This window comes from Oncorhynchus kisutch, linkage group LG4 (genome assembly GCF_002021735.2).
Source record: "Oncorhynchus kisutch isolate 150728-3 linkage group LG4, Okis_V2, whole genome shotgun sequence".
In the NCBI taxonomy this organism is placed as follows: Eukaryota; Metazoa; Chordata; class Actinopteri; order Salmoniformes; family Salmonidae; genus Oncorhynchus; species Oncorhynchus kisutch.
Genome location: NC_034177.2, coordinates 21,461,959 through 21,487,252, shown reverse-complemented (window position 1 = coordinate 21,487,252; position 25,294 = coordinate 21,461,959). Strand labels below are relative to the sequence as shown.

Below are 25,294 nucleotides of genomic sequence, written 5' to 3'. Positions count from 1 at the left end.
TTGCGCAAATGCCGCCATCTGTCCACGGTTTCTGGTTAGGGTAGGTTTTAATAGTCACAGTGGGTACAACATCTCCTATGCACTTCCTTAAACTCACTCACCGAATCAGCGTATAAATCAATATTATTCTCTGAGGCTACCTCCGGGCATGTTCCAGTCCGTGTGATCAAAACAATCTTGAAGTGTGGATTCCGATTGGTCAGACCAGTGTAGCATAGTCCTTAGCACGGGTACGTCTTGTTTGAGTTTCTGCCAATAGGAAGGGAGGAGCAAAATGGAGTGTTGGTCAGATTTGCCAAAAGGAGGGCGGGGGAGGGCCTTTTATGCATCATGGAAGTAGCAGGGATCCAGTTTTATGCCAGCGCTACAATCAATATGCTGATAGAATTTAGGTAGCCTTGTTCTCAAATGTGGTTTGTTAAAATCCCCAGCAACAATAAATGCAGCCTCAGGACATATAGTTTCCAGTTTGCATAAAGTCCATTGAAGTTCCTTGAGGGCCGTCGTGGTATCGGCTTGAGGGGGGTATATACACGGATGTGACAATAACCGAAGATAATTCTCTTGTGAGATAATACGGTCAGCATTTGATTTTCAGGGATTCTAGGTCAGGTGAACAAAAGGACTTGAGTTCCTGTATGTTGTTACAATTACACCATGAGTCGCTAATCATGAAACATACATCCCGCCCTTCTTCTTCCTGGAGAGATGCTTACTCCTGTCGGCACGATGCACTGAGAATCCCGGTGGCTGTACTGACTCCGACAACATATCACGATAGAGCCATGTTTCTGTGAAACATAGTATGTTACAATCCCTGATGTCTCTCTGGAAAGCAACCCTAGCCCTAATTGTGTCTATCTTGTTATCTAGAGACTGGACATTAGCGAGTAATATACTCTGAAGCTTTGGGTGGTGTGCGAAAACTGCAAAATTCGCTATGAACTCATAGCGAGGCGGCACTCTCTGTCGGCGCTATCTCGGTTAGTGCCTGGTATGGCAACTGCTCATCCCCCGACCGCAAGGCACTACAGAAGGTAATGCGTACGGCCCAGTATATCACTGGGGCCAAGCTTCCTGCCGTCCAGGACCTCTACACCAGGCGGTGTCAGAGGAAGGCCCAAAAATTGTCAAAGACTCCAACCACCCTGGACATAGACTGTTCTCTCTGCTACCGCACGACAAGCGGTACCGGAGCACCATGTCTAGGAGGGGTGCTTTGCTGGTGACACTGTCAGTGATTTATTTAGAATTCAAGGCACACTTAATCAGCATGGCTACCACAGCATTCTGCAGCAATACACCATTCCATCTGGTTTGTGCTTAGTGGGACCATCATTTGTTTTTCAACAGGACAATAACCCAAAACACCTCCAGGCTGTGTAAGTGCTATTTGACCAAGAAGGAGAGCGATGGAGTGCTGCGTCAGATGACCTGGCCTCCACAATCACCTGACCTAAACCCAATTGAGATGGTTTGGGATGAGTTGGACTGCAGAGTGAAGGAAAAGCTCAGGATATGTGGAACTCCTTCAAGACTGTTGGAAAAGCATTACAGATGAAGCTGGTTGAGAGAATGCCAAGTGTGCAAAGCTGTCAAGGCAAAGTGTGGCTACTTTGAAGAATCTCAAATATAAAATATATATTTAGATTTGTTTGACACATTTTTGGTTACTACATGACTTCATGTGTGTTATTTCATAGTTTTGATGTCTTCACTATTATTCTACAATGTAGAAAATAGTTTAAAGAAAAGAAACCATTGAATCAGTAGATTTGTCCAACCGTTTGACTGGTTCTGTATATAAAATGAATAAATATACAGTGAAAAACGAATAACGATCACTAAATTAAAATGGTTATATACAGGGAGTACCAGAACCGAATCGATGCGAAGGGGTACGAGGTAATTGAGGTTGCTTTGTAAATATAGGTAGGAGTAAAGTGACTAGGCAACATGATAGATAATAGACAGTAGTAGCAGCGTATGTGGTGAGTGTGAAAGTGTGTGTGTGGCATTAGTATGCATGTGTTACGAGTATGTAGTGTGTGTGTGTTTCGCTGTCAGTGTAAGTATGTGTGAGTTTGTGGGTAGAGTCCAGTGTGTGTGCAGAGTCAGTGCCTTCCTCTGACAGCACTTGGTATGGAGCTCCTGGATGGTAGGAAGCTCGGCCCCTGTGATGTACTAGGTTGTACTCACCACCGTAGCGCCTTGCCTTGCAGTTGCCGTACCAAGCGGTGATGCAGGCAGTCAAGATGCTCTCAATGGTGCAGCTGTAGAACTTTGAGGATCTGAGGGCCCATGCCAAATCTTTTCAGCCTCCTGAGTGGGAAGAGACACTGTTGTACCCTCTTCACAGCGATGTGGGTTTGTGTGCACCATGTTAATTCCTTAGTGATGTGGACACCATGGAACTTGGATCTCTTGACACGCTCCAATACGGGCCCCATCAATGTGGATGGGGGTGTGCTCGGCCCTCCGTTTCCTGTAGTCCATAATCAGCTCCTTTGTCTTGCTGACGTTGAAGTCCAGTGTAATGATTCCGTAAAACAGAGTATGCTACAGTCCCTTATGTCTCAATGAAAGGAGATCCTTGCCCTGAGCTTGTCTACACTATTGTCCAGGGACTGAACGTTTGCGAGTACTATACTTGGAAGTGGTGGGTTGTTTGCTCGCTGCCTGACTAGAACCACACTTCTCCTCCCTTTTCTCTGGCGTCAACATTTGGGTGTAGCACCCAGGATGAATGGGGCTGCCTCGGGAAGTCCAAACAAAGGATCCAGATCAGGGAATTTCTCAAGTGACCTCCAAACTAACGTCCAAATATTATTTTTGGTTGTAGAACATAATACTTAACATTCTGAGCAAATAATTTAAGAAATAACACAAAAAAAAACTAACTACAGCACCTTGCCACTATAATGAATACTCAGGGAGAAAAAAAGTGGAGATTCACACGCAGAGCGCGGCAGGTGGTTATTTCACCTTTGCAGAAGGCAAGACTCTTGGTCACAGGCAGGCAATGGTCATACACAGGTAGGCAAACAGGCAGGTGAATCAGAACTAGGACTGAAGGCTATAGCTGGTTCTCACAAACGAGCTAGGAAAAGGCTTAGTAGAGTTAAAATGAACAATACCTCACAAAGGCACAAACAGAATGAACTGAACTAAATAAGGAGCTGATGAGACCAGATGAGTAACTAAACACAGGTGACATCAATGAACAAAAATGAAAGACAGGGCTACGTTCAAGAACACAACAAAACAGAACACACGGTTGACTAAGAAAATAAATGCAGACCCTTACAGCCACCTTGTCACCTAAAATCATATGGTAACACCAAAAATAATAACCAGCCTTGAAATTAATCATATTCTCTCGTCTCTCAGTCATAAAGTGAAATCTCTCATGATCTTTGCTGCCAGTGAATTTCCGTTGACAGAGCTTGGCATGCTTTGAAATAGAGAAGCGGCATGTGGTCTCAAGCCAGGATGGGGAAGGGGGAAAAAATAATCTATTGAAATGATATTTTCTCCAATCTAACTGTATGAAATTGTTCAAAGAAAGATGGAGTTACTATTTATAACCAACCTAGAGGGAATGCAGTTCTAAATATACACAAATTGAACTATTTTCAGCGTATATTCATTCAAACTGTTCTGTTGCTATGCCTAAATGCCCTGCAATGGTGACAGGAGGTCACGTTGTCAATTAAACGTTTCACCCTCTACTTCCTTTATGTGACACCACAGCTGTCGATCACAATTACAACAAAGCACTTCCGAGGCCTTTTATAAAATTTATGTTGGGTCTAAATATACCTTCTCAAACGACTGCTTCCTGTCACGTCTGAATTAGACTTATCACGAATGCACGGCACATGCGTAAATTCCCCCTTACATTCTACAATTCTTAATTTACCATCAAGAGCAATAACAATATGGGCATTTCATGTGAAACTGACCTATTCCTGGTGAGAGGAAGGAAATTAAATGTTTATGAATGCATGAGGTAGAATGACTGGGAATCACTATAAGCAGTGGCAGTGCCTGACTCAAGTCTGAATCATATTTTATTACATCTTGGCCATAAATGGTATAATATTTTATTTTCTGTGAAAAACAATGGCTACCGAAAGAGAGAGCGATAGCGATGGAGACAGAAACAGGGGGAGAGAAAGGGATAAACAAAGAAGGAAAGAAAGAACAAACGATGGAACAACGATGGAGGGAGGGAGGTGGAGGGAGAGAGCTGATGGGACAGACATGGTTATTTCTCTCGTTATGGTGAGCGACAGGCTTGAAACAAAGTCTCTATTTAAACAGCACTCCAAAGGCACTCAACTACTTGGTTGATGTTTTCTCTTACATTTCCTCCTATTTGTTACACTGGCACTTCCTCCGTCTCAACCGGATGGACAATTACTGAGGATGGTAGCGGACTATATTGTCACTCCTATTTCCCATTCATTCTAAGCCTACGGGAAAGTGTGTGTCCTCAGCCCGGGAGGAAAGCAAACACTGGGCGTAAAGGGTCCATATATCTTTACAGGACAAGTTTTAGATATTCTAGAGAATACAGACCATTTCCAATGCATATTTTGAGTTTTGTAGATATGCACCTTATCCTGACAAATTCTGAATCCAGATGTATCTTTTACTCCGAATATCACATATTGACATTTCCTATGGCCAGATATGGACTCATTCAATATCGTGAGACATGACATCCTATTTTCTCTCTTCATGTTAACAAATACTGACTGTATACATCCAAACTGGTCTCAGAGCATTTTGTATTATTCTGTACAAGACACTCCATTTATACTGATAAAAAATATAACATGCAACATGCAACTATTTCAAAGATTTTACTGAGTTGTATAGTTAATGAGGGAATCTGTCAATTGAAATAAATTCATTTGGCCCTAATGTATGGATTTTACTTGACTGGGAAGACCGATACAGTGCATTCGGAAGTATTCAGACCCCTTGAATTTTTTCACATTGTTATGTTACAGCCTTATTCTAAAATGGATTACATTGTTTTTCACCCTCATCAATCGACACACAATACCCTATAATGACAAAGCAAAAACAGGTTTAGACATTTTTGGAAATTTATTCAGATCCTTTACTAAGTACTTTGTTGAAGCACCTTTGGCAACGATTACAGCCTTGAGTCTTCTTGGGTATGACGCAATAAGCTTTGCACACCTGTAATTGGGTAGTTTCTCCCATTCTTCTCTGCAGATCTTCTCAAGCTCTGTTAGGTTGGATGGGGAGCGTTGCTGCACAGCTATTATCAGGTCACTCCAGAGATGTTCGATCAGGTTCAAGTCCGGGCTCTGGCTGGGCCACTCAATGATATTCAGAGACTTGTCCTGAATCCAGTTCTGCGTTGTCTTGGCTGAGTGCTTAGGGTCGTTGTCCTGTTGGAAAGTGAACCTTCAACCCAGTCTGATATCCAGAGCGCTCTGGAGCAGGGTTTCATCAAGGATCTCTCTGTACTTTGCTCTGTTCATCTTTCCCTCAGTCATAACTAGTTTACCAGTCCTTGCCGCTGATAAAAATCCCCACAGCATGATGCTGCAACCACCATGCTTCACTGTAGGGATGGTGCTAGGTTCCCTCCATACATGAAGCTTGGTATTCAGGCCAAAGAGTTCAATCTTGGTTTCATCAGACCAGAGTATATTGTTACTCATGGTCTAATCCTTAGGAAACTTTGCGGTATTTGTTTTATATTATGTATTATTTCTTACATTGTCATCCCAGAAAATCTTAAGTGTTATTACATACAGCCGGCAAGAACTGATTCCTGAGGCTGACCCAAAACAACGCCGCCGGAGGAGAGTGAGTCGGAACGGTCTTCGAGTCAAACTTCGGAGGCGCACACCACCCACTGATTCCGAGTATATTACTCGCTAATGTCCAGTCCCTAGATAACAAAGTTGACAAAATCAGAGTAAGGGTTGCTTTCCAGAGAGACATCGGAGATTGTAACATACTCTCACGGAAACATGTCTCTCTCGGGATATGTTGTTGAGTCAGTACAGCCATCGGGATTCTTAGTGCATCGCGCCGACAGGAGTAAACATCTCTCCAGGAAGAAGAAGGGTGGGGATGTATGTTTCATGATTAACGACTCATGGTGTAATTGTAACAACATACAGGAACTCAAGTCCTTTAATTCACCTGACCTAGAATTCCTGAAAATCAAACGCCTACCGTATTATCTCCCAAGGGAATTCTCTTCGGTTATTTTCACAGCCATGTATATCCGCCCTCAAGCCGATACCACAACTGCCCTCAAGGAACTTCACTGGATTTTATGCAAACTGGAAACCATATGTCCTGAGGCTGCATTTATTGTAGCTGGGGATTTTAGCAAAGCTAATTTGAGGAAAAGACTAGCTAAATTATATCAGCATATCGACTGTAGCACTCGCGCTGGAAAAACACTGGACCATTGTTACTCTAACTTTCGCGATGCATACAAGGCTCTCCCCTGCCCTCCTTTCAGCAAATCTGACTGACTCCATTTTGCTTCTCCCTTCCTATAGGCAGAAACTCAAACAGGAAGTACCCGTGCTAAAGACTATTCAACACTGGTCTGACCAATCACAATCCATGCTTCAAGATTGTTTTGATCACATGTTCTGGGTAGCCTCAGAATAATATCGACGTACATGCTGATTTTGTGAGTGAGTTTATAAGGAAGTGTATAGAAGAGGTTGTACCCACTGCGACTATTAAAATCTACCCTAACCAGAAACCGTGGATAGATGGCAGCATTTGCGCAAAACTGAAAGCGCGTACCACCTCATTTAACCATGGCGAGGTGACTGGGAATATGGCAGATTACAAACAGAGGAGTCGTGGGGCGGCAGGGTAGCCTATAGTGGTTAGAGCGTTGGACTAGTAACCGAAAGGTCAGCTCTGGGACTTGAATTTGCAACAAGGTACAAACCTGTCGTTCTGCCCCTGAACAGGCAGTTAACCCACTGTTCCTAGGCCGTCATTGAAAATAAGAACTTGTTCTTAACTGACTTGCCTAGTTAAATAAAGGTAAAAATAAAAAATTCCCTCCGCAAGGCAATTAAACTAACTAAAATGTCAGTATACAGACAAAGTAGTCGCAAGTCAAAGACTCAGACACGAGACGTCTACAGACAATCACGGACTACAACAGGAAAACAAGCCATGTCGCAGACACCGACGTCTTGCTTCCAGACAAACTAAACACCTTCTTTGGCCGATTTGAGGATAATACAGTGCCACCGACGTGGCCCGCTACTAAGGACTGTGGGCTCTCCTTCTTCGTGGCTGACATGAGTAAGACATTTAAACGTGTTAACTCCCACAAGGCTGCCGACCCAGATGGCACCCCTAGCCGCATGCGCAGACCAGCTGGCTGGTGCGTTTACGGACATATTCAATCTCTCCCTATCCCAGTCTGTTGAACCACATGGTTCAAGATGACCATTGTTCCTGTACACAAGAATGCAAAGGTATTTGAACTAAATGACCATCGCCCGTAGCACTCACTTCTGTCATCATGAAGTGTTTTGAGAAACTAGTCAAGGATAATATCACCTCCACCTTACCTGTCACCCTAGATCCACTTCAATTTTCTTACCGCCCCAATTGCATCGCACTGCACATCTGGACAAGAGGAATACCTATGTAAGAATGCTGTTCATTGACTATAGCTCAGCATTCAACACCATAGTACCCTCCAAGCTCATCATTAAGTTTGAGGCCCTGGGTCTCAACCATGCCCTGTGCAATTGGGTCCTAGACTTCCTGACGGGCCGCCACCAGATGGTGAAGGTAGTAAACAACATCTCCACTTTGCTGATCCTCAACCCTGGGGCCCCACAAGGGTGCGCACTCAGCCCCCTCCTGTACTCCATGTTCACGCATGATTGCGTGGCCATGCACGCCTACAACTCAATCCTCAAGTTTGCAGACGACACAACAGTAGTAGGCTTGATTACCAACAATGACGAGACAGCCTTCAAGGAGGTGGTGAGGGCTCTCAGAGTGTGGTGTCAGGAATATAACCTCTCACTCAACGTTAACAAAACAACGGAGATTATCGTGGACTTCAGGAAACAGCAGAGGGAGCAGCCCCCTATACACATTGACTGGACAGCATTGGAGAAGGTGGAAAGTTCTTCGGAGTACATATCACTGACAAATTTCAATGGTCCACCTCACACAGACAGTGTGGTGGAGAAGGCACAGTAGTGCCTCTTCAACCTTAATAAGAGGATGAAGAAATTTGGCTTGTCAACTAAACCCCTCACAAACTTTTACAGATGCACAATTGAGAGCATCCTGTCGGGCTGTATCACGGCCTGGTATGGCAACTGTACCGCCCGCAACCGCAGGGCTCTCCAGAGGGTTTGCGGTCTGTACAATGGGGGCAAACTACCTGCCCTCCAGGACACCTACAACACCCGATGTCACCAGAAAGGCCAAAAAGATCATCAGGGACAACAACCAGCTGAGCCACTTCCTGTTCACCCCGCTACTATCCAGAAGGTGAGGTCAATACAGGTGCATCAATGCTGGGACCGAGAGACTGAAAAACAGCTTCTATCTCAATATCTCAAGGCCATCAAACTGTTAAACAGCCATCACTAGCACAGTGAGGCTGCTGTCGACATACAGACTTGTAATCTCTGCCCACTTTAATAAATGGAACACTAGTCACTTTAATAACGTCACTTTAATAATGTTTACATAGCTTGCATTTCTCATCTCATATGTACACTACTGTTCAAAAGTTTGGGGTCACTTACACATTTCCTTGTTTTTTAAAGAAAAGCACATTCTTTGTCCATTAAAAAAACATTAAATTGATCAGAAATACAGTGTAGACATTGTTAATGTTGTAAATTACTACTGTAGCTGGAAACGTCAGATTTTTTTTATGGAAAAGGCCATATCTCAGACTGGCCAATGAAAATAAAAGATTAAGATGGGCAAAAGAACACAGACACTGGACAGACTAACTCTGACGAGTAGGCCAGCAACCCGGAGTCGCTTCTTCACTGTTGATGTTGAGATTGGTGTTTTGCAGGTACTATTTAATGAAGCTGCCAGTTGAGGACTTGTGAGGCGTCTGTTTCTCAAACTAGACACTCTAATGTACTTGTCCTCTTGCTCAGTTGTGCGCCAGGGCCTCCCACTCCTCTTTCTATTCTGAATAGAGCATTGTACCAGATCTTTAGTTTCTTGTCAATTTCTCGCATGTAATATCATTCATTTCTCAGAACAAGAATAGACTGACGAGTTTCCGAAGAAAGTTCTTTGTTTCTGGCCATTTGAGCCTGTAATCGAACCCACAAATGCTGATGCTCCAGATACTCAACTAGTCTAAAGAAGGCCAGTTTTATTGATTCTTTAAAATCAGAACAACAGTTTTCAGCTGTGCTAACATAATTGCAAAAGGGTTTTCTAATGATCAATTAGCCTTTTAAATGATACACTTGGATTAGCTAACACAACGTGCCATTGGAAAACAGGAGTGAGGGTTGCTGATTGATTTTAAATGGGCAAAAATGTGCTTTTCTTAAAAAAAAAAAAACATTTCTAAGTGACCCCAAACTTTTGAACGGTAGTGTATATACACTGTATTCTAAACCATCGATAAGCATCTTAGCCTATGCCGCTCTGTCATTGCTCATCCATATATTTATATGTATAAATTCTTATTCCATTCCTTACTTAGATGTGTGTATTAGGTATTTAATGTGGAATTGTTAGATATTACTTGTTAGATATGGCTGCACTGTCGGAACTAGAAGCACGAACATTTCTCTAAACTTGCAATAACATCTGCTAACTATGTGTATGTGACCAATAACATTTGATTTGATTTGAGAGTCTTTTAGGTGCCTTTTGGCAAACTCCAAGAGTGTTGTCATGTGCCGTTTACTGAGGGGTGGCTTCCATCTGGCCACTCTACCATAAAGACCTGATTGATGGTGTGCTGCAAAGATGGTTGTACTTCTGGAAGGTTCTCCCATCTCCACAGAGGAACTCTGGAGCTCTGTCAGAGCGACCATCGGGTTCTTGGTCACCTCCCTGACCAAGGCCCCTCTTCCCCCGATTGCTCAGTTTGGCTGGGAGTCTTGGTGGTTCCAAACGTATTCCATTTAAGAATGATAGAGGCCACTGTGTTCTTGGACCTTCAATGATGCAGAAATATTTAGCTACCCATCCCCAGATCTGTGCCTCGACACAATCCCGTCTCGGCGCTCTACGGACAATATCTTCGACCTCATGGTTTGGTTTTTGCTCAGACATGCACTGTCAACTGTGGGACCTTATATAGACAGGTGTGAGCCTATCCAAATCATGTCAAATCAATTGAATTTACCACAGGTGGACTCCAAGTTGTAGAAACATGTCAAGGATGATCAATGGAAACAGGATGCACCTGAGCTCAATTTGTGTCTCATAGCAAAGGGTCTAAATACTTATGTAAATAAGGTATTTCTGTTATTATTTTTTACGAATTTGCAAACATTTAAAAAAAACTGTTTTAGCTTCATCATTATGGAGTATTGTGTGTAGATTGATGAGGAAAACATTTTATTTAATCAATTTATAATAAGGCTGTAACATAACAAAATATGGAAAGGATCTCATCACAGTATCTTTGCATTCAAATTGCCATTGATAAAATACTATTGTGTTTGTTGTCCGTAGCTAATGCATTCCCATACTATAGACCCACCACCACAGGGCACTCTGTTCACAACGTTGACATCAGCAAACCACTCGCCCACACGACGCCAAACACCTGGTCTGCAGGTTGTGAGGCCGGTTGGACATGTCAAACCTTTAACTGCAGTGGGCTAAATCAATGTCACACAGTGTTTCTTTGTAGTCTTAAACAAATCAACTTTGAAACAAAAGTATACACCTCACACATATGGTTATGGGCTTAAAAAAGACACCTGTACCGTGTCAAATATAGAGTTGAAATGTATTCAATATTACACTTCATATACATCACAGAAGACTTCAATTTAAAAAATAATGTTAGACATAGAAACACCCTAGTAGTTAAGGTCGGTAGCAGCCTGCTACCGACCTTCACTAAACCTTTTAACCAGATACAATGCTATTTTACAGTAAAAATCTGTCATTCTGCCCATGAACAAGGCACTGTTCCTAGGCCGTCATTGTAAATAAGAATTTGTTCTTAACTGACATGCCTAGTTAAATAAACGTTAAATAAATACAAAATATAAATGGGTTGGTTGATTAGCAACAAAACTGATGCGTGCGCAACTACGGGGAAAAACAGACGGGGATGGTTCAGATTGTTTTTAAAATGTAAACTATATTTAGTCTACAATGTTTTCAAAAAACAGAACTAAAGTTCCACAATGAGCACTCAAATACATATTTACAGCTGTTGGTTAACTAGCTAGCCAGCAGATGTTAGTCATATTTGCATAGACGCGACATCAGTCAAAACACCTCAAAACGAGACATGGTATCAAGAACAAGATCAAATGAGCTGAAATGAGCCACTTACGATTCCCCACATGGAAGTTTCTTGTCATTGTTGCTAACTATCTGGCCGCTTTGAAGCGTGCACATCGTTTTCATGACATTGTCAGCTAACTCACATGTACGCCACTGATGCAAATGACTGATGGATTGGCTGAAAGAATTGGCTAAAATAAGAAGATTGTGGAAGCAGTTATGTTAGACTTCAGTGCAGCTTTTGACATTTTCGATCTTAGAAAAGACCTTGTTATGGCTTCACATCCTCTGCCATATTGTGGATCGAGAGTTACCTATCTAACAGAACACAGAGAGTGTTCTTTAATAGAAGCCTCTCCAACATAATCCAGGTAGAATCAGGAATTCCTAATGTAAACCAGGTAGAGTCTTGGCCCCTTACTTTTTTCATTTTTTACTAATGACCTACCACTAGCGTTGAGTAAAGCCTGTGTGTCTATGTACACTGATGAATCGACATTATACACATCAGCTACCACAGCAAGTAAAATCACTGCAACACTTAACAAAGAGCTGTAGTCAGTTTCAGAATGGGTGGCTAGTTTTATGGTGGTCCTAAATATATCAAAAACTAAAAGCATAGTATTTGGGACAAATTATTCGCTAAACCCTAATCCTCATTGTTACCGGCTTTGGTTTTCAAGGTTGGTTCTGTTCAGGTGTGGACACACACTGATTGGAATCATTCTCATTGGTCAGGATGTGTTGCACCTGTCGCCTCATTAGTCAGTCTTTAGTCTCACCTGTTGAGGAGACTAAACTGCTTAGTGTAACACAAGATTGTAAACTGACAGAGTCAAAACATTTTTGATGTAACAGTAACTAAGATGGGAAGTGGTCTGTCCGTGATAAAGAGTTGCTCTGCTTTCTTGACATCACAATCAACAAAACATGTCCTACAGGCCTTAGTTTTAACACACCTGGACTACTGCCCAGTTAAATGGCCAAGTGCCACAAAGAAGGACATAGGCAAATTACAGTTGGCCCAGAACAGAGCAGTGTACACAGAGGGCTAATTTCAATAACATGCATGTCAATCTCTCCTGGCTCAAAGTAGAGGACTTCATCACTTTTTGTCTTTTTGAGAGGTATCAACGTGTTGAAAGCACTGAACTGTCTGTTCAAACAGCTAACACACAGCTGAGACATACATTCACCACAAGACTTGCCACCAGGGGTCTCTTCACAGTCCCCAAGTCCAGAACAGACTCTGGGGAAACACAGTACTACATAGAGCCATGAGTACATGGAACACCTCACGGCACAAAGTGGACAGTGAAGAGACACACACGCACACTGTAAATGTGTAGTAATAGAGCAATGTCAATATGTATAATGCCCAATTTGTAGTTTGATGTACTGTTTTATTTATGATGTAGACTATTGTTTTATTCCTGTTTCGACCCCAGAGAGAGTCTCTCCCTCTCTCTCTCTCTCGACCGCAGAACATCAGGGCCTGGACAGTCAGATCTTACATACAGTACAATATGAATACAGTATTTCCATTTTCACAGGAAAATTAACTATAATCCTGATCTGCTCCTCTTATTTATAACACTTCCTAATCCTATTTCAAATAGGATTCTGGTGTCCTCTCCTGTATACATGCTTTGGCGTTAAGTGGATTTATGACAGATTACTGATCCTGGGGGTGTGTCTGGGGAATAGAGGAGTGTGTTAAAATACTCTGTACACATTAAATGAACATTAGCATGTACAGTAACAATACAACATGGTAGAGAATGAACAGTGAGTCACTTGGAAACAGGAGAAGTATGGCGAAGTGAAGTAATAATCATTGTGATTAAAAAACCACTAGATCAACTGGGCCGCATATATATGAGAGACCTGAGGATGTTGAAAGGTTCATCAAGCATGTTTAAGACCTTCCGGACCTTTCTTAAATGTAGAAAGGCGAGTATGTAAATCTGAGTATGTAACTACTGTAATAGTACAAAAATAACGAGCCTTGAATAGTTACAAGCTTTTCAAAGCTTTCCACCAGGTTGTTCTCCATATTTCAAGCAGAGCTGTTTCTAAAGCACATCAATAACATCTAACACAAGCCCCTTTCTTTATCTTGGTCCTCGAAGAACCATTTTAGTGTAAAGATGAGTCAAACATAGGGAGTGAGACAACACCAAGATCACTCTTGTTTTGGCTGCTTTCATTGTCTTATTGTAACCACAGATAACTGCCGCCAAGGGCAACAACGGGTTGCCATTAGCGACTGAAGGCAGTGGGCTATCAGATTGGAGGAAAAAAAACAATAAAGCATAACAAGCTTGGAATGGCTTTGAATATAAAGGGAGACGGTAATGAGCTAAAAACACAATAAATATGTAGTGTGTGTGTGTGTATGCGTATCTTCGCTCTGTGTTTTAGAACCTCACTCTCAGCTGTCACAGGCAGGTAGCTTGCCACTGTTCTGGAGGCAGTGTGTGTCTGGGGGGGGGGGGGGGGGGGGGGTTCTAAAAGCAGCATGGTGGGTTGGTTGGGGGAGTGGGCTGCTGTGAAAGCTTTTCCATGTTGGATGGATGGAGCTCTCTCTCTCTGTCTCTCTCTCTTTCTCTCTGCTCATAAGCACATGAGCACTAACTCCTCCAGTCCATCCACTGACTGCCTGGTGAGGTCTCTGCAGAGGCCTCCAGAGGTTGCCTGGTTGCCCAAACTCCTTGCTCTAGCCAAACGCTGCGTCACGCCCATGGACGTTAGTTTCTTCTCCTCAATGAGTCTGGATCTGAGTACCACCAGACGATTTCCAGAACCCGATGGGTTTCATACATGGGTAAAGCAGCGTTTAGAAAATGTGTCATTGGTGGGGCCTCCCCGAGTGGCGCGTAACTATAGACCCGGGTTTAATCCCAGACTGTGTCGCAGCCAGCCGCGACTGGGAACCCCATGAGGCGGCGCACAATTGGCCCAGCATCATCCGGGTTAGGGGAGGGTTTGGTTGGCCGGGATGTCCTTGTCACATCGTACTCTAGCCACTCCTTGTGGCGGGCCGGGCGCATGCACGCCGACTTCGGTCGCCAGTTGTACAGTGTTTCCTCCGACACATTGCTGCGGCTTGGCAGTGTCGTTTTGGAGGACGCATGGCTCTCGACCTTTGCCTCCACCGAGTCCGTACGGGAGTTGCAGCGATGGGACAAGACTGTAACCACCAATTGGATAACACAAAAAAGGGTGTAAAAAAGAATGCGCCATTGGCTTTGATACTGATTGGTTAGAGATGATCCAATCGCTGATGTTTTGTGCAACATCCCTAATTTTGACGTCACCACAAATTACTTCAACTATGGCGTCTCAGACTGAAGTATGTAGTGTACTTAGAGCAGCGGAAGAATTCAGTTTGAGTCGTCAGGCAACTCCAGAGGTGTCTCCAGCTATTTGTTGAGGGCACAATGGGCACGTGAGGACAGGAGCTGTCACAAGCCTGATGGGGCTGGAGACAGAGTGGAAAGGAGGAGAAGACTCTCAGAGGGGAAAGGAGGAGAGAAACAGATGCAGAGGTGGTGACAAAAGCCTTGTCACCTGAGGCACCCTCTCTGGGAATCTGTTTGAGTGTGTGTGTGTGTGTGTGTGTGTGAATTAAAATCAACGTTGATGATTAACTGTTGGGAAGGAAGGAGCCCAAAATTAACAGAGGCCTGAGCTCCACATCATCATCATTACTGTTTTCCCTCATTCTGTGATTAGATTGACAAAGTCACTCTGCACCACAACTATTTGTTTGTCACTAATTAGGCTTTAAGCATTCTGTTCTAAACTGTTCTATTAAAAAGAAAATACATTCTCACAATTCCATGTCCCCTGCTACTCACTATTGCTAGATCTACAGAACAGAAAAATGCAGATTCTATAGAGAAAACATAGTGAAGGCAAAGCCCAGACTATTGAAGGTAATGAAATGGTAGAGGGCTCTGGCCATATCTTTACTAGGGTACATGGTCATCAGAGCTGGTCTACTGCAGAGAGCAGGTGGAGTGATAAGAGATCGTGGTTATTATGCTCATAACACCAGCCTGCTTTCTAGCCTTCCCTTCAGCTGTCCTCAGCATCACAAAACAGGACAGAACAGCACCTTGAGAAAAGTAATTTGCTTTAAGACAGGCAGTAAAAGGGTACGCCTCATAAAGGTCCTTTATGTGCAATCAATACCTGCACCAATGAGTAGGCAGCGGCTCAGCTCAGCAGATCTCGGTTTCTGTTCTGTCTGCCCTGTCTGGGAGCCTAAAGACAGTCTCAAACTGTAAGAGCCCTGTTTTTTTTATTAGCTTTCCATGTTGCCTTGTCCTGACAGCTATTCTCTATTTACAATAGGCTGAGAGCAAAGCATCTGTTGTATAGATCAGGGATAAGGAGTGTTAAGCTGCTACAATGAGCCAACACTGTTTCAACCTCTCCCCATGATGCTTACATATACACCACCGCAGATGGAAATATATACAAAAAACAGATGACAAAAGATAGACATCAATATAGGATGAGTTTGATGCATAGTGGTAAATCTACAGTATAATGCTTGATGCACTATAATGCACAGCGAATCAGTGTTTGTGTGCTATTGTCATTTGAAAGTGAGAAAGTTTAAAGCCCTGTAAAAGAAAATGCCATACTGAATAATATCTGGTGATATTATTAACAGATTACTATCTTATTAGTCACCACAGAACAGAATACATAGGTAATGAAGGAGGATGAACAGGGGAAATGGGGAAACTAAGATGTATTTATGGATAACGTTCTGGAGAAACGGAAGACGGGTGCTTTTTGTGAATAGTTTCAAGTTTTAATGTCACAAGTACAGTGAAATGCCTTTCTTGCAAGCTCCAAATACCTCAGCTGGGGTATAGTGAAAATACCACATGCCATTTTTACTGTCAGAGTAAATAAAGACAGTCACTAAGTACAGTCAGCCAGGTCAACACTTAAAATGGACAACATTCTCATTTGATTGTCTCAGTCAAATGTATTCCAATTGAACACAAGACATTGGTTTTATTTTAAACAAGGATGCAGATTACTTAATGGGCTCTTTCTGGTATGTCTAGAGAATTAAATAAACTCTGGCACCAAAGCGATGATAACACTGAAAGTATCCTCTTAAGATTTTATTTTCAGCAAGAGTGACTACTTTAAAGTAGACTTGAGAGACTACTTTAACACTTATTTTTCTTAACTTCTTAAAGCATTGTTGGTTAAGGGCTTGTAAAGTAAGCATTTCACTGCAAGGTCTACACCTGTTGTATTCGGCGCATGTGACTAACATTTTATTTTATTTTAAAAATCATATTTGATCCTTTGAAATGCAAATCAAAGTAAACAACTCCACACTTCACCTCTTCCCTCATACTTTCTATTATGTAGTCTTGATGCAGTGTTTAAATCCGAGGACTGCCGACTGGACAAAGGAAGTCTTACCTGTCTCACACCTCTTCCCTGTGAAGCCTAGCTGGCAGATGCAGTTATTAGGGGAGATGCAGGTTCCTCCATTCTGGCACAGGCCATCACACATCGCTAGAGGAAGAACACGGGTACCACAAAGTCAGTATTCAACATTCATTTAGCTCGATTAACATTTTATTTATGCCTAGAAAAAAAGGGTTACAAAAAGGTTTCTTCAGCTGTCCCCATAGGAGAACCATTTTTGGTTCCAGGTAAAACCATTTTGGGTTCCATGTAGAACCCTCTGTAGAAATAATTCTACCTGGAACCAAAAAGGGTTCTCCTATGGGGACACCTGAAGAAACCTTTAAGGTACTACAATGAAAAATGACCCTATCTGTACTGTATCTGTGTGGGTCTGGTCAGTAGGATCTCACCTTTGCAGATGGTACCGTTGCCAGTGTATCCCGGCTTACAAGAGCAGCTGTGTCCCCCCACCGTATTGAAACAGAGGGCATTCTGGGCGCAGCTGTGCAGTCCGCTCACACACTCATCATGCTCTGGAACAGCAAAACAAACACAGATCAATCATACCATAACCACACCTTTAAGACCTGAACTAAACTTCACCTTACACAGGTCAATCATACCATAACAGCACCTTTAAGACCTGAACTAAACTTCACCATACACAGGTCAATCACACCTTAGCCGCAGGAAGCAGAGAGAGGCAGACACACACTATCATCAGTACCAAGCAGAACACAGGGAGATCTTTATCCCAGACACACAGGAATAAATCTATTCTGTGTGGACCGTTCCAGAGGGTTCAATTTGATTGGTCGCATACACATATTTAGCAATGTTATTGTGGGTGTAGCGAACTACTACTTTGTGATAAGTATTTGCTTACTGTGTACAACTTAAGAAAGTTTTTTACTAAACTTTTGGTGTTGCGTTGTGACCTTCCAAAAATGACTGGAAACTTCCTGTGTACCTTTTATAGAAGCAAAACAAAACTTCAGTTATGACTCAGTATCTAGAATGACACAAAAAGTCAGGTCCCAAAGGACCCAAACCTGCCATTGGTTATCAAACTATCCAACTCCTTTTGGCAGAGAGAATAATTCTAGTCCTATGGTGCATAACATTGTATTGCTTATCTATGGGTAACACTTCTACCATTTGTGTTAGTGGATTTCTGGGCCATCCTAAGCCTGGCATCAAGTCCTCTTTGCTGTGCTCACACATGTTCATACACCAACTGACTAGCTCTCAGGAGTCTTACTAAACAATAAAGTATAGTATTAATATATTGTGCTTTTCTCCTAATTAGTGGAAGTATTTTTTCTGTAGTTGTTGGACTTCTATTGTCTAATACAGCCAAAATCAAACGTCCCTCAAACTGAACATCTTACTATCTGAGAACAAGGATGTATCTGAATGAGAATGCGTGCCACGGGAGAGACCTAAGCTACATCCATTTCATTGTAATCATCCCATCCATTACATTTCCTGAACAGTATCAGGCTCAAACAAATTGAAAGTGATGTGGTGTTGAGCTTCTCCTTTGAGGGTATGATGTCTATATGACAGAGTCAAGAACATGGAGGAACACCGGTCCTGCTGCTCTATCACACCTGCTGATGTCCTGCATTAAAACCTGCTCTGTGTCCCCACTGAGGCAGCATATAGGATGTGTCCCAAATGGCACCCCTTTCCCTACAAAGTGCACTACTTTTGACCAGAACCCTATGGGACCTGGTCAAAAGTAGTGCACTTTATAGGGAACAGGGTGTCGTATGAGATGCAGATAGCATATCAAACTAACGGAAGGGGAGAGTAAAAAAAGAGAGGAGATTTGCCCAAGGTCACATCTGTCTATGCCTGCCGGGCAGGGGAGTTGTATGCCATCACTCTGAATCGACAGGATGGAGAAATTGGCAGACTAGGTGCGTGTGTGTGTGTGTCTGCAAAGGGGTTATCCTTCGTGTGTGTGTGCGTGCGCGTACAGTACATGTGTCTGCGTGCGTCCATCTGTGTATGTGTGTGCCTTTGCGTCCTGTGTAGGGGTTTTTCTTCTTGACTAGTGCTGCTCATGCTGCAGACAGATAAACAATCAATTATGTACAGGCTGTCACTAGGGAGCCCTCTGTAGCGTGCTACAGCAGACTGACTGACTGGAGCCTCAGCCCAGCCTGGAGCCAACTCCGCCTTTGTCCAACAGTTTGACCGACACACTGTAACTAAAACTGCATTAGGCCGAGGTAATACAGTCACTGTATCAGTTAATACAGTCACTGCATCTAGAACTACTTATAAACTCATGGAGAACGCACTGATCTTTATGCAAAATGGAGACATTCTGGGTCTTCACAGGCATATCATAATAACAGTTCTAAATGTGAAGGCTGTGTTGAAATAGCAGTGTGTTTTCCATCTTTGGGAAAATATCAACGTCATCATAAGATGCAATATCTGAGATAAAGGGAGATATAATAGAGTGGGAACAAAGCATGAAAGGATGGGAAGGAGACGGGGGTCAAGGCCCACTGTTTTCCCATAATCCTCTATATCTGCCAGGCCCTTTGACTTCACACAGTGGAAGTTATCCTTTCTAATCCCCACTGCCCCACCGCCGCCCTCCCTTCAAATCCACCTCCTCCCTTCAAATCCACCTCCGCCCTCCCTTCATCACCACCTCCGCCCTCCCTTCAAATCCACCTCCGCCCTCCCTTCATCACCACCTCCGCCCTCCCTTCATCACCACTTCTGCCCTCCCTTCATCACCACCTCCGCCCTCCCTTTCACCTTCCCTCCCTCCCTCCTTTCCTACTGCCTCTGAGACCAAGGCCGGATTGGTTATCATCGGATAAGAGCGGGGTCACACACCTCACATCTCACCACACACACCTCAGGACAGCAGCCCACTAATAACATTCAAAGGCAACCCATCTCTAGGAGTGAGGAGCACACCCCAGGCACTTTCCTTCAAGATCAAGGCTAAAATGATAGTCAGAGAGCAGGGGAAAGTTGGGTTGCTCCTTTCTGTCCTGACTCTATTCGACATTGACCAGCTGGGATGTTAAATAGTGACCCCTTTCACTGTGGGGTGTTTTATATAAATACCATGTTCACTTGAACCCAGGACCTTATGATGTTACTATAGAAAATCTCTCTGGGTTTAGCCTTTTAATCCAGAATTACTGTTAGAGTTACTCAATTAAATAAGTGTATTCTATCTTAAATCACTATGCGGACTAGTACAGATATATGCACTTATGGAAAAGCAATATAATTAGGCTACCTGTGCATTATTTCTGCTGAGGTTTGCAATCTAGTAATTGCTCGAATCCACAGAGAATAATAAAGATCTTCATATTGAATGAGTTATTCTAATGGACATGGGAGATATTATATTTTGTGTTTTGTTGAGCTGGTGCTATATTTCCTATCTAAGCCACTTGGGGAATAGCCCATTCCCTCTGGACCCTGTTCAAACAGAAACAGATGTTTGATTGCTATTAATAATGAATAGAACCCCATTGCTAGCTTAGCACAGGGCCCCTATCGCTAACATATCACAGTGCAACAGGAATGGGCGAGATGGCATACTCTGGAAATAAACGTTGAATCTTGTCGGAGGCAGTGCCTTGTGTATGTGCTCTAATAAGATTGTGTCGGTTTGATTTGATTTAGCCACATATGGGTCCATCGGACAAGTTTTGAATTACAATTTAACCATAATTGATATTTTTAATATCAGATAAGAGGTGGAGTGTGGCTCTATATGAGCGATTCTATATCATGCGCTGAGGCAATGATTGTGAATATACACTGATAGTCCAATAACTCAGAGAGAGATTACGACAGTAATTTGACTGTACTGTAGCAGGCAGAAAGTCATTACATCAGGCCCCCTGAATACGCCTCGGTTTAATCAGGATGCATAACAGAGGTGTGCATGGCTCTGACTTGAAGGCATTTTAATAAGATTCTATGTAAAATACAGAGACACAACTTAATCCACTGGGCTGCAGTATTAATCTTCATTGTAAAATCGGTAAAACTAATGGGTTGCAGGATAGGAGACAAATGAATAGGAGACTGCATCCGGCTCTAAGATGCATAGAAATATAACTGAGTGGAATGTAATTCAGGGTGTGTCTAAGGAGAACTAACACTAGAGAAAAAGACTGAGTACGCAAGGTGTCTTTTCTTCACTGAATAAATAAGAAAACAAAAAGTGTGAGATTAGTGAGAATTCTCATGATTATTCCTTCTGAAACATTCCTAAAATACCTACTGACAGCCTCACCACCTCCATTCCCATATCCTATTTTGTTTCCTGTTCCCATCAACAAGGGGAAACCCACCATGGGCATAGTTGTGGCAGTCAGGAAATGTAAAAAATCTGCTGTGTTGTTGCAGTGTCTTGGTGGGTCTTACAGACTCTTACTGCTTTAATTCAAACCCAGAAGCTCAGAGGGGAGGGAGGGGGGAGGAAAGCAGCGTTGCAGCATGCCCGAATCCTTTCTCTGGGTATGTCCTAAATGCACCATATTCCGTATATAGTGCACTACTTTTGGCCAAAGCCCTATGGGCCCTCCCTATGGGCCCTGGTCAAAAGTAGTGCACTATAAAGAGAATAGTGTGCCATTTGGGATGCAACCCTCTTTCTGGCACGTCTCAGCCAGGCAGGCTGCTCCTTTACTCTGCATTCTACCTCCTCTCCTCTCTGTCTCCTCTCCTCCGTGCTGAGTTAGTTTGAATTAGTGGTAATTGCTTTTTTAATTACAGAAGAAGAGGAAATGTTTTGTGTCCCCATCAGAGACGACACACACAGGGATCTACTTAGCCTCATAACTCGCACTGTAATGCACTCACAGCGAACATGACGACCATGCTACATACTGTATCTATGGGTATACCATTGAGTCATCTTTACAACTGGAAGGAGACATGGGTTTGCTGTTCAGTAACAATATTAGTTAAATATTAAATATTTGATTTCTTTCTTTATCTTTGTGATATTGTTTATTGTGAAGAGTAAGACTGATTAAAATGACTAATGGAACAATGGTTGTTTGTCAACAGTTTGTGGGTCATCAAGAAGTCAGGGCCATAATCAAATGATCTTCATTAAAGCCTGAGTGTAGTCACAAAGGTCTACTCAAATTCAAGTAGTGTATTTGTTATTTATCTATTCAAGGTCTGCACCTACATATGACATCCACGGTAAAAACATGGACTATAGAAGAAACTGTAAGCTTTTTAGCTGCAGTATCATTCTCTTCTTAAAACCACAAACTTTATTGATGCAAACTTAGTAAATCTTTCCCGAAGTCTGTTTCTTCAACTCACTACCTGAAACAATCTAAGGGAACACAACTCTGCCTCCCAAGTGGGTGAGCCTATACCTTCTAAGGGAACACAACTCTGCCTCCCAAGTGGGTGAGCCTATACCTTCTAAGGGAACACAACTCTGCCTCCCAAGTGGGTGAGCCTATACCTTCTAAGGGAACACAACTCTAAGGGTAGCTCTACAGAAAAAGAGTGCTTGTGTCAGTAGTAACTGTGTCACCATGTGGCATTTCAATCTGGTGTGAGGAGAACTGGCTGACCTGAACATGGAGGGCTACAGTACTGCTGACAGAGAAACAGAACAGGGGAGAACAGAGAAGAACAGAGGAGAAGAAAGACGAGGAATCTTGCTTGCAGTCTTTTTATATTGAACAAAAATATATATACATTTTTTTATTTTTTTATTTTACCTTTATTTAACCAGGTAGGCAAGTTGAGAACAAGTTCTCATTTACAATTGCTACCTGGCCAAGGTAAAGCAAAGAAGTTTGACACATACAGAGTTACACATGGAGTAAAACAAACATACAGTCAATAATACAGTAGAAAAATAAGTCTATATACAATGAGCAGTGAGCAAGTGAAGTGAGATAATGGAGGTAAAGGCAAAAAAAAAGGCCATGGTGGCAAAGTAAATACAATATAGCAAGTAAAACACTGGAATGGTACATTTGCAGTGGAAGAATGTGCAGAGTAGAGAGAAATAATGGGTGCAAAGGAGCAAAATAAATAAATACAGTAGGGAAAGAGGTAGTTGTTTGGGCTAAATTATAGATGGGCTATGTACAGGTGCAGTAATCTGTGAGCTGCTCTGACAGCTGGTGCTTAAAGCTAGTGAGGGAGATAAGCGTTTCCAGTTTCAGAGATTTTTGTAGTTCGTTCCAATCATTGGCAGCAGAGAACTGGAAAGAGAGGCGGCCAAAGGAAGAATTGGTTTTGGGGGTGACCAGAGAGATATACCTGCTGGAGCTCAAATCTTGTGCACAAATTAGTTTACATCCGTGTTGGTGAGCATTTCCCCTTTGCCAAGATAATCCATCCATTTGACAGGTATGGCATAGGTCACTCAAAAATGTGCAGTTTTGTCACACAACACAATGCCACAGATGTCACAAGTTGAGGGAGCGGGCAATTGGCATGCTGTCTGCAGGAATGTCCACCAGAGATGTTGCCAGAGAATTTAATGTTAATTTCTCTACCATAAGCCACCTCCAATGTCATTTTAGAGAATTTGGCGTAGAGTATGTCCAACTGGCCTCACAACTGCAGACCACTTGCAACCACGCCAGCCCAGGACCTCCATATCCGGCTTCTTCACCTGCGGGATCCTCTAAGACCAGCCACCTGGACCGCTGATGGAAATGAGGAGTATTTCTGTCTGTAATAAAGCCCTTTTGTGGGGAAAAACTCATTCTGATTGGCTGGGCCTGGCTCCCCAATGGTTGGTCCTGGCTCCCAAGTGGGTGAGCCTATACCTTCCCAAGCCAACCCATGGCTGTGCCCCTGCCCAATCCTGTGACATCCATAGATTACGGCCTAATTTATTAATTTAAATTGACTGATTACCTTACATGAACTGTAACTCAGTAAAATCATGGAAATTGTTGCATGTTGCGTTTATATTGTTGTTCAGTATAGATTGACTTGGCTGCCGCTTCTCCCTCCCCACTCTGTCACATGCACGCCTTGCCTGCCCTAATTTGTTCAACTGATATAGCGCTTTGAAAGAATCTCAAAGCGATTCAAGTCACATGCTCCGAATACAACAGGTGTAGACCTTACAATGAAATGCTTACTTACAAGCCCCTAACCACCAATGCAGTTTTAAAAAATACAGATAAGAATAAGAGATAACAGTAACAAGTAATTAAATAGCAGTAGTGAAATAACAATAGCGAGACTTTATACAGGCGGGTACTGATACAGAGTCAATGTGCAGGTGCACTGGTTATTTGAGGTTGTATGTACAAGTTCGAAGTTTACAAACACTTTGGTTGGAGCCATTAAAACTAGTTTTTCTTGTTAACAAACTATAGTTTTGGCAAGTCGGTTAGGACATCTACTTTGTGCATGGTCTACCTTGAAACTCAGTGCCTCTTTGCTTGACATCATGGGAAAATCAAAAGAAATCAGCCAAGACCTCATAAAAAATGTTTTGACCTCCACAAGTCTGGTTCATCCTAGGGAGAAATTTCCAAACACCTGAAGGTACCACGTTCATCTGTACAAACAATAGTACGCAAGTATAAACACCATGGGACCACGCAGCCGTCATATTGCTCAGGAAGGAGACGCGTTCTGTCTCCTAGAAATGAATGTACTTTGCTGCGAAAAGTGCAGATCAATCCCAGAACAACAGCAAAGGACCTTATGAAGATACTGAAGGAAACAGGTACAAAAGTATCTACATCCACAGTAAAAACGAGTCCTATATCGACCTAACCTGAAAGGCCGCTCAGCAAGGAAGAAGCCATTGCTCCAAAACCGCCATAAAAAAAAGCCAGACTACAGTTTGCAACTGCACATGGGGACAAAGATTGTACTATTTGGAGAAATGTCCTCTGGTCTGATGAAACAAAAATATAACTGTTTGGCCATAATGACCATCGTTATGTTTGGAGGAAAAAGGGGGAGGCTTGCAAGCAATGCTACCAAATACTAATTGAGTGTATGTAAACTTCTGACCCACTGGGAATGTGATGAAAGAAATAAAACTGTACATGGCTATGCAGTGTTTGAAGTGTTTTCATCACATGATGATAGTTCTGGATTTTTTTTTAAAAGGCTCACAAGCATGAGTCACAATTGCGGGCACACACACAAACACTGACACACACACTGAACACAGCTAAGTTACCTTATTAAATAATATCCCTTCCAATAACTTCTGTTGAAAAGGCAAGTCTGGAGCTTTCAACGGTTTAGTCCGAAGTCATAAACATGGAACAAGTACAGTATGCTGCCCTACCAAGCAAAAAGGCAGTAA

At 42.7% G+C, this 25,294-nt stretch overlaps 1 protein-coding gene across 1 annotated transcript in view; it reads right to left on the bottom strand.

Annotated features, from left to right (window-relative positions):
• Positions 1–25,294, bottom strand: part of LOC109888625 (protein kinase C-binding protein NELL2) — a 101,715-nt gene that overhangs the window by 18,666 nt on the left and 57,755 nt on the right. The window contains exons 14-15 of the mRNA XM_020479782.2: positions 17,382–17,504; positions 16,981–17,076 (exon numbers count right to left, since the gene is read on the bottom strand). Of these exons, the coding sequence (XP_020335371.1) occupies positions 16,981–17,076; positions 17,382–17,504 (219 nt within the window). The remainder of the gene's footprint in view (positions 1–16,980; positions 17,077–17,381; positions 17,505–25,294) is intronic.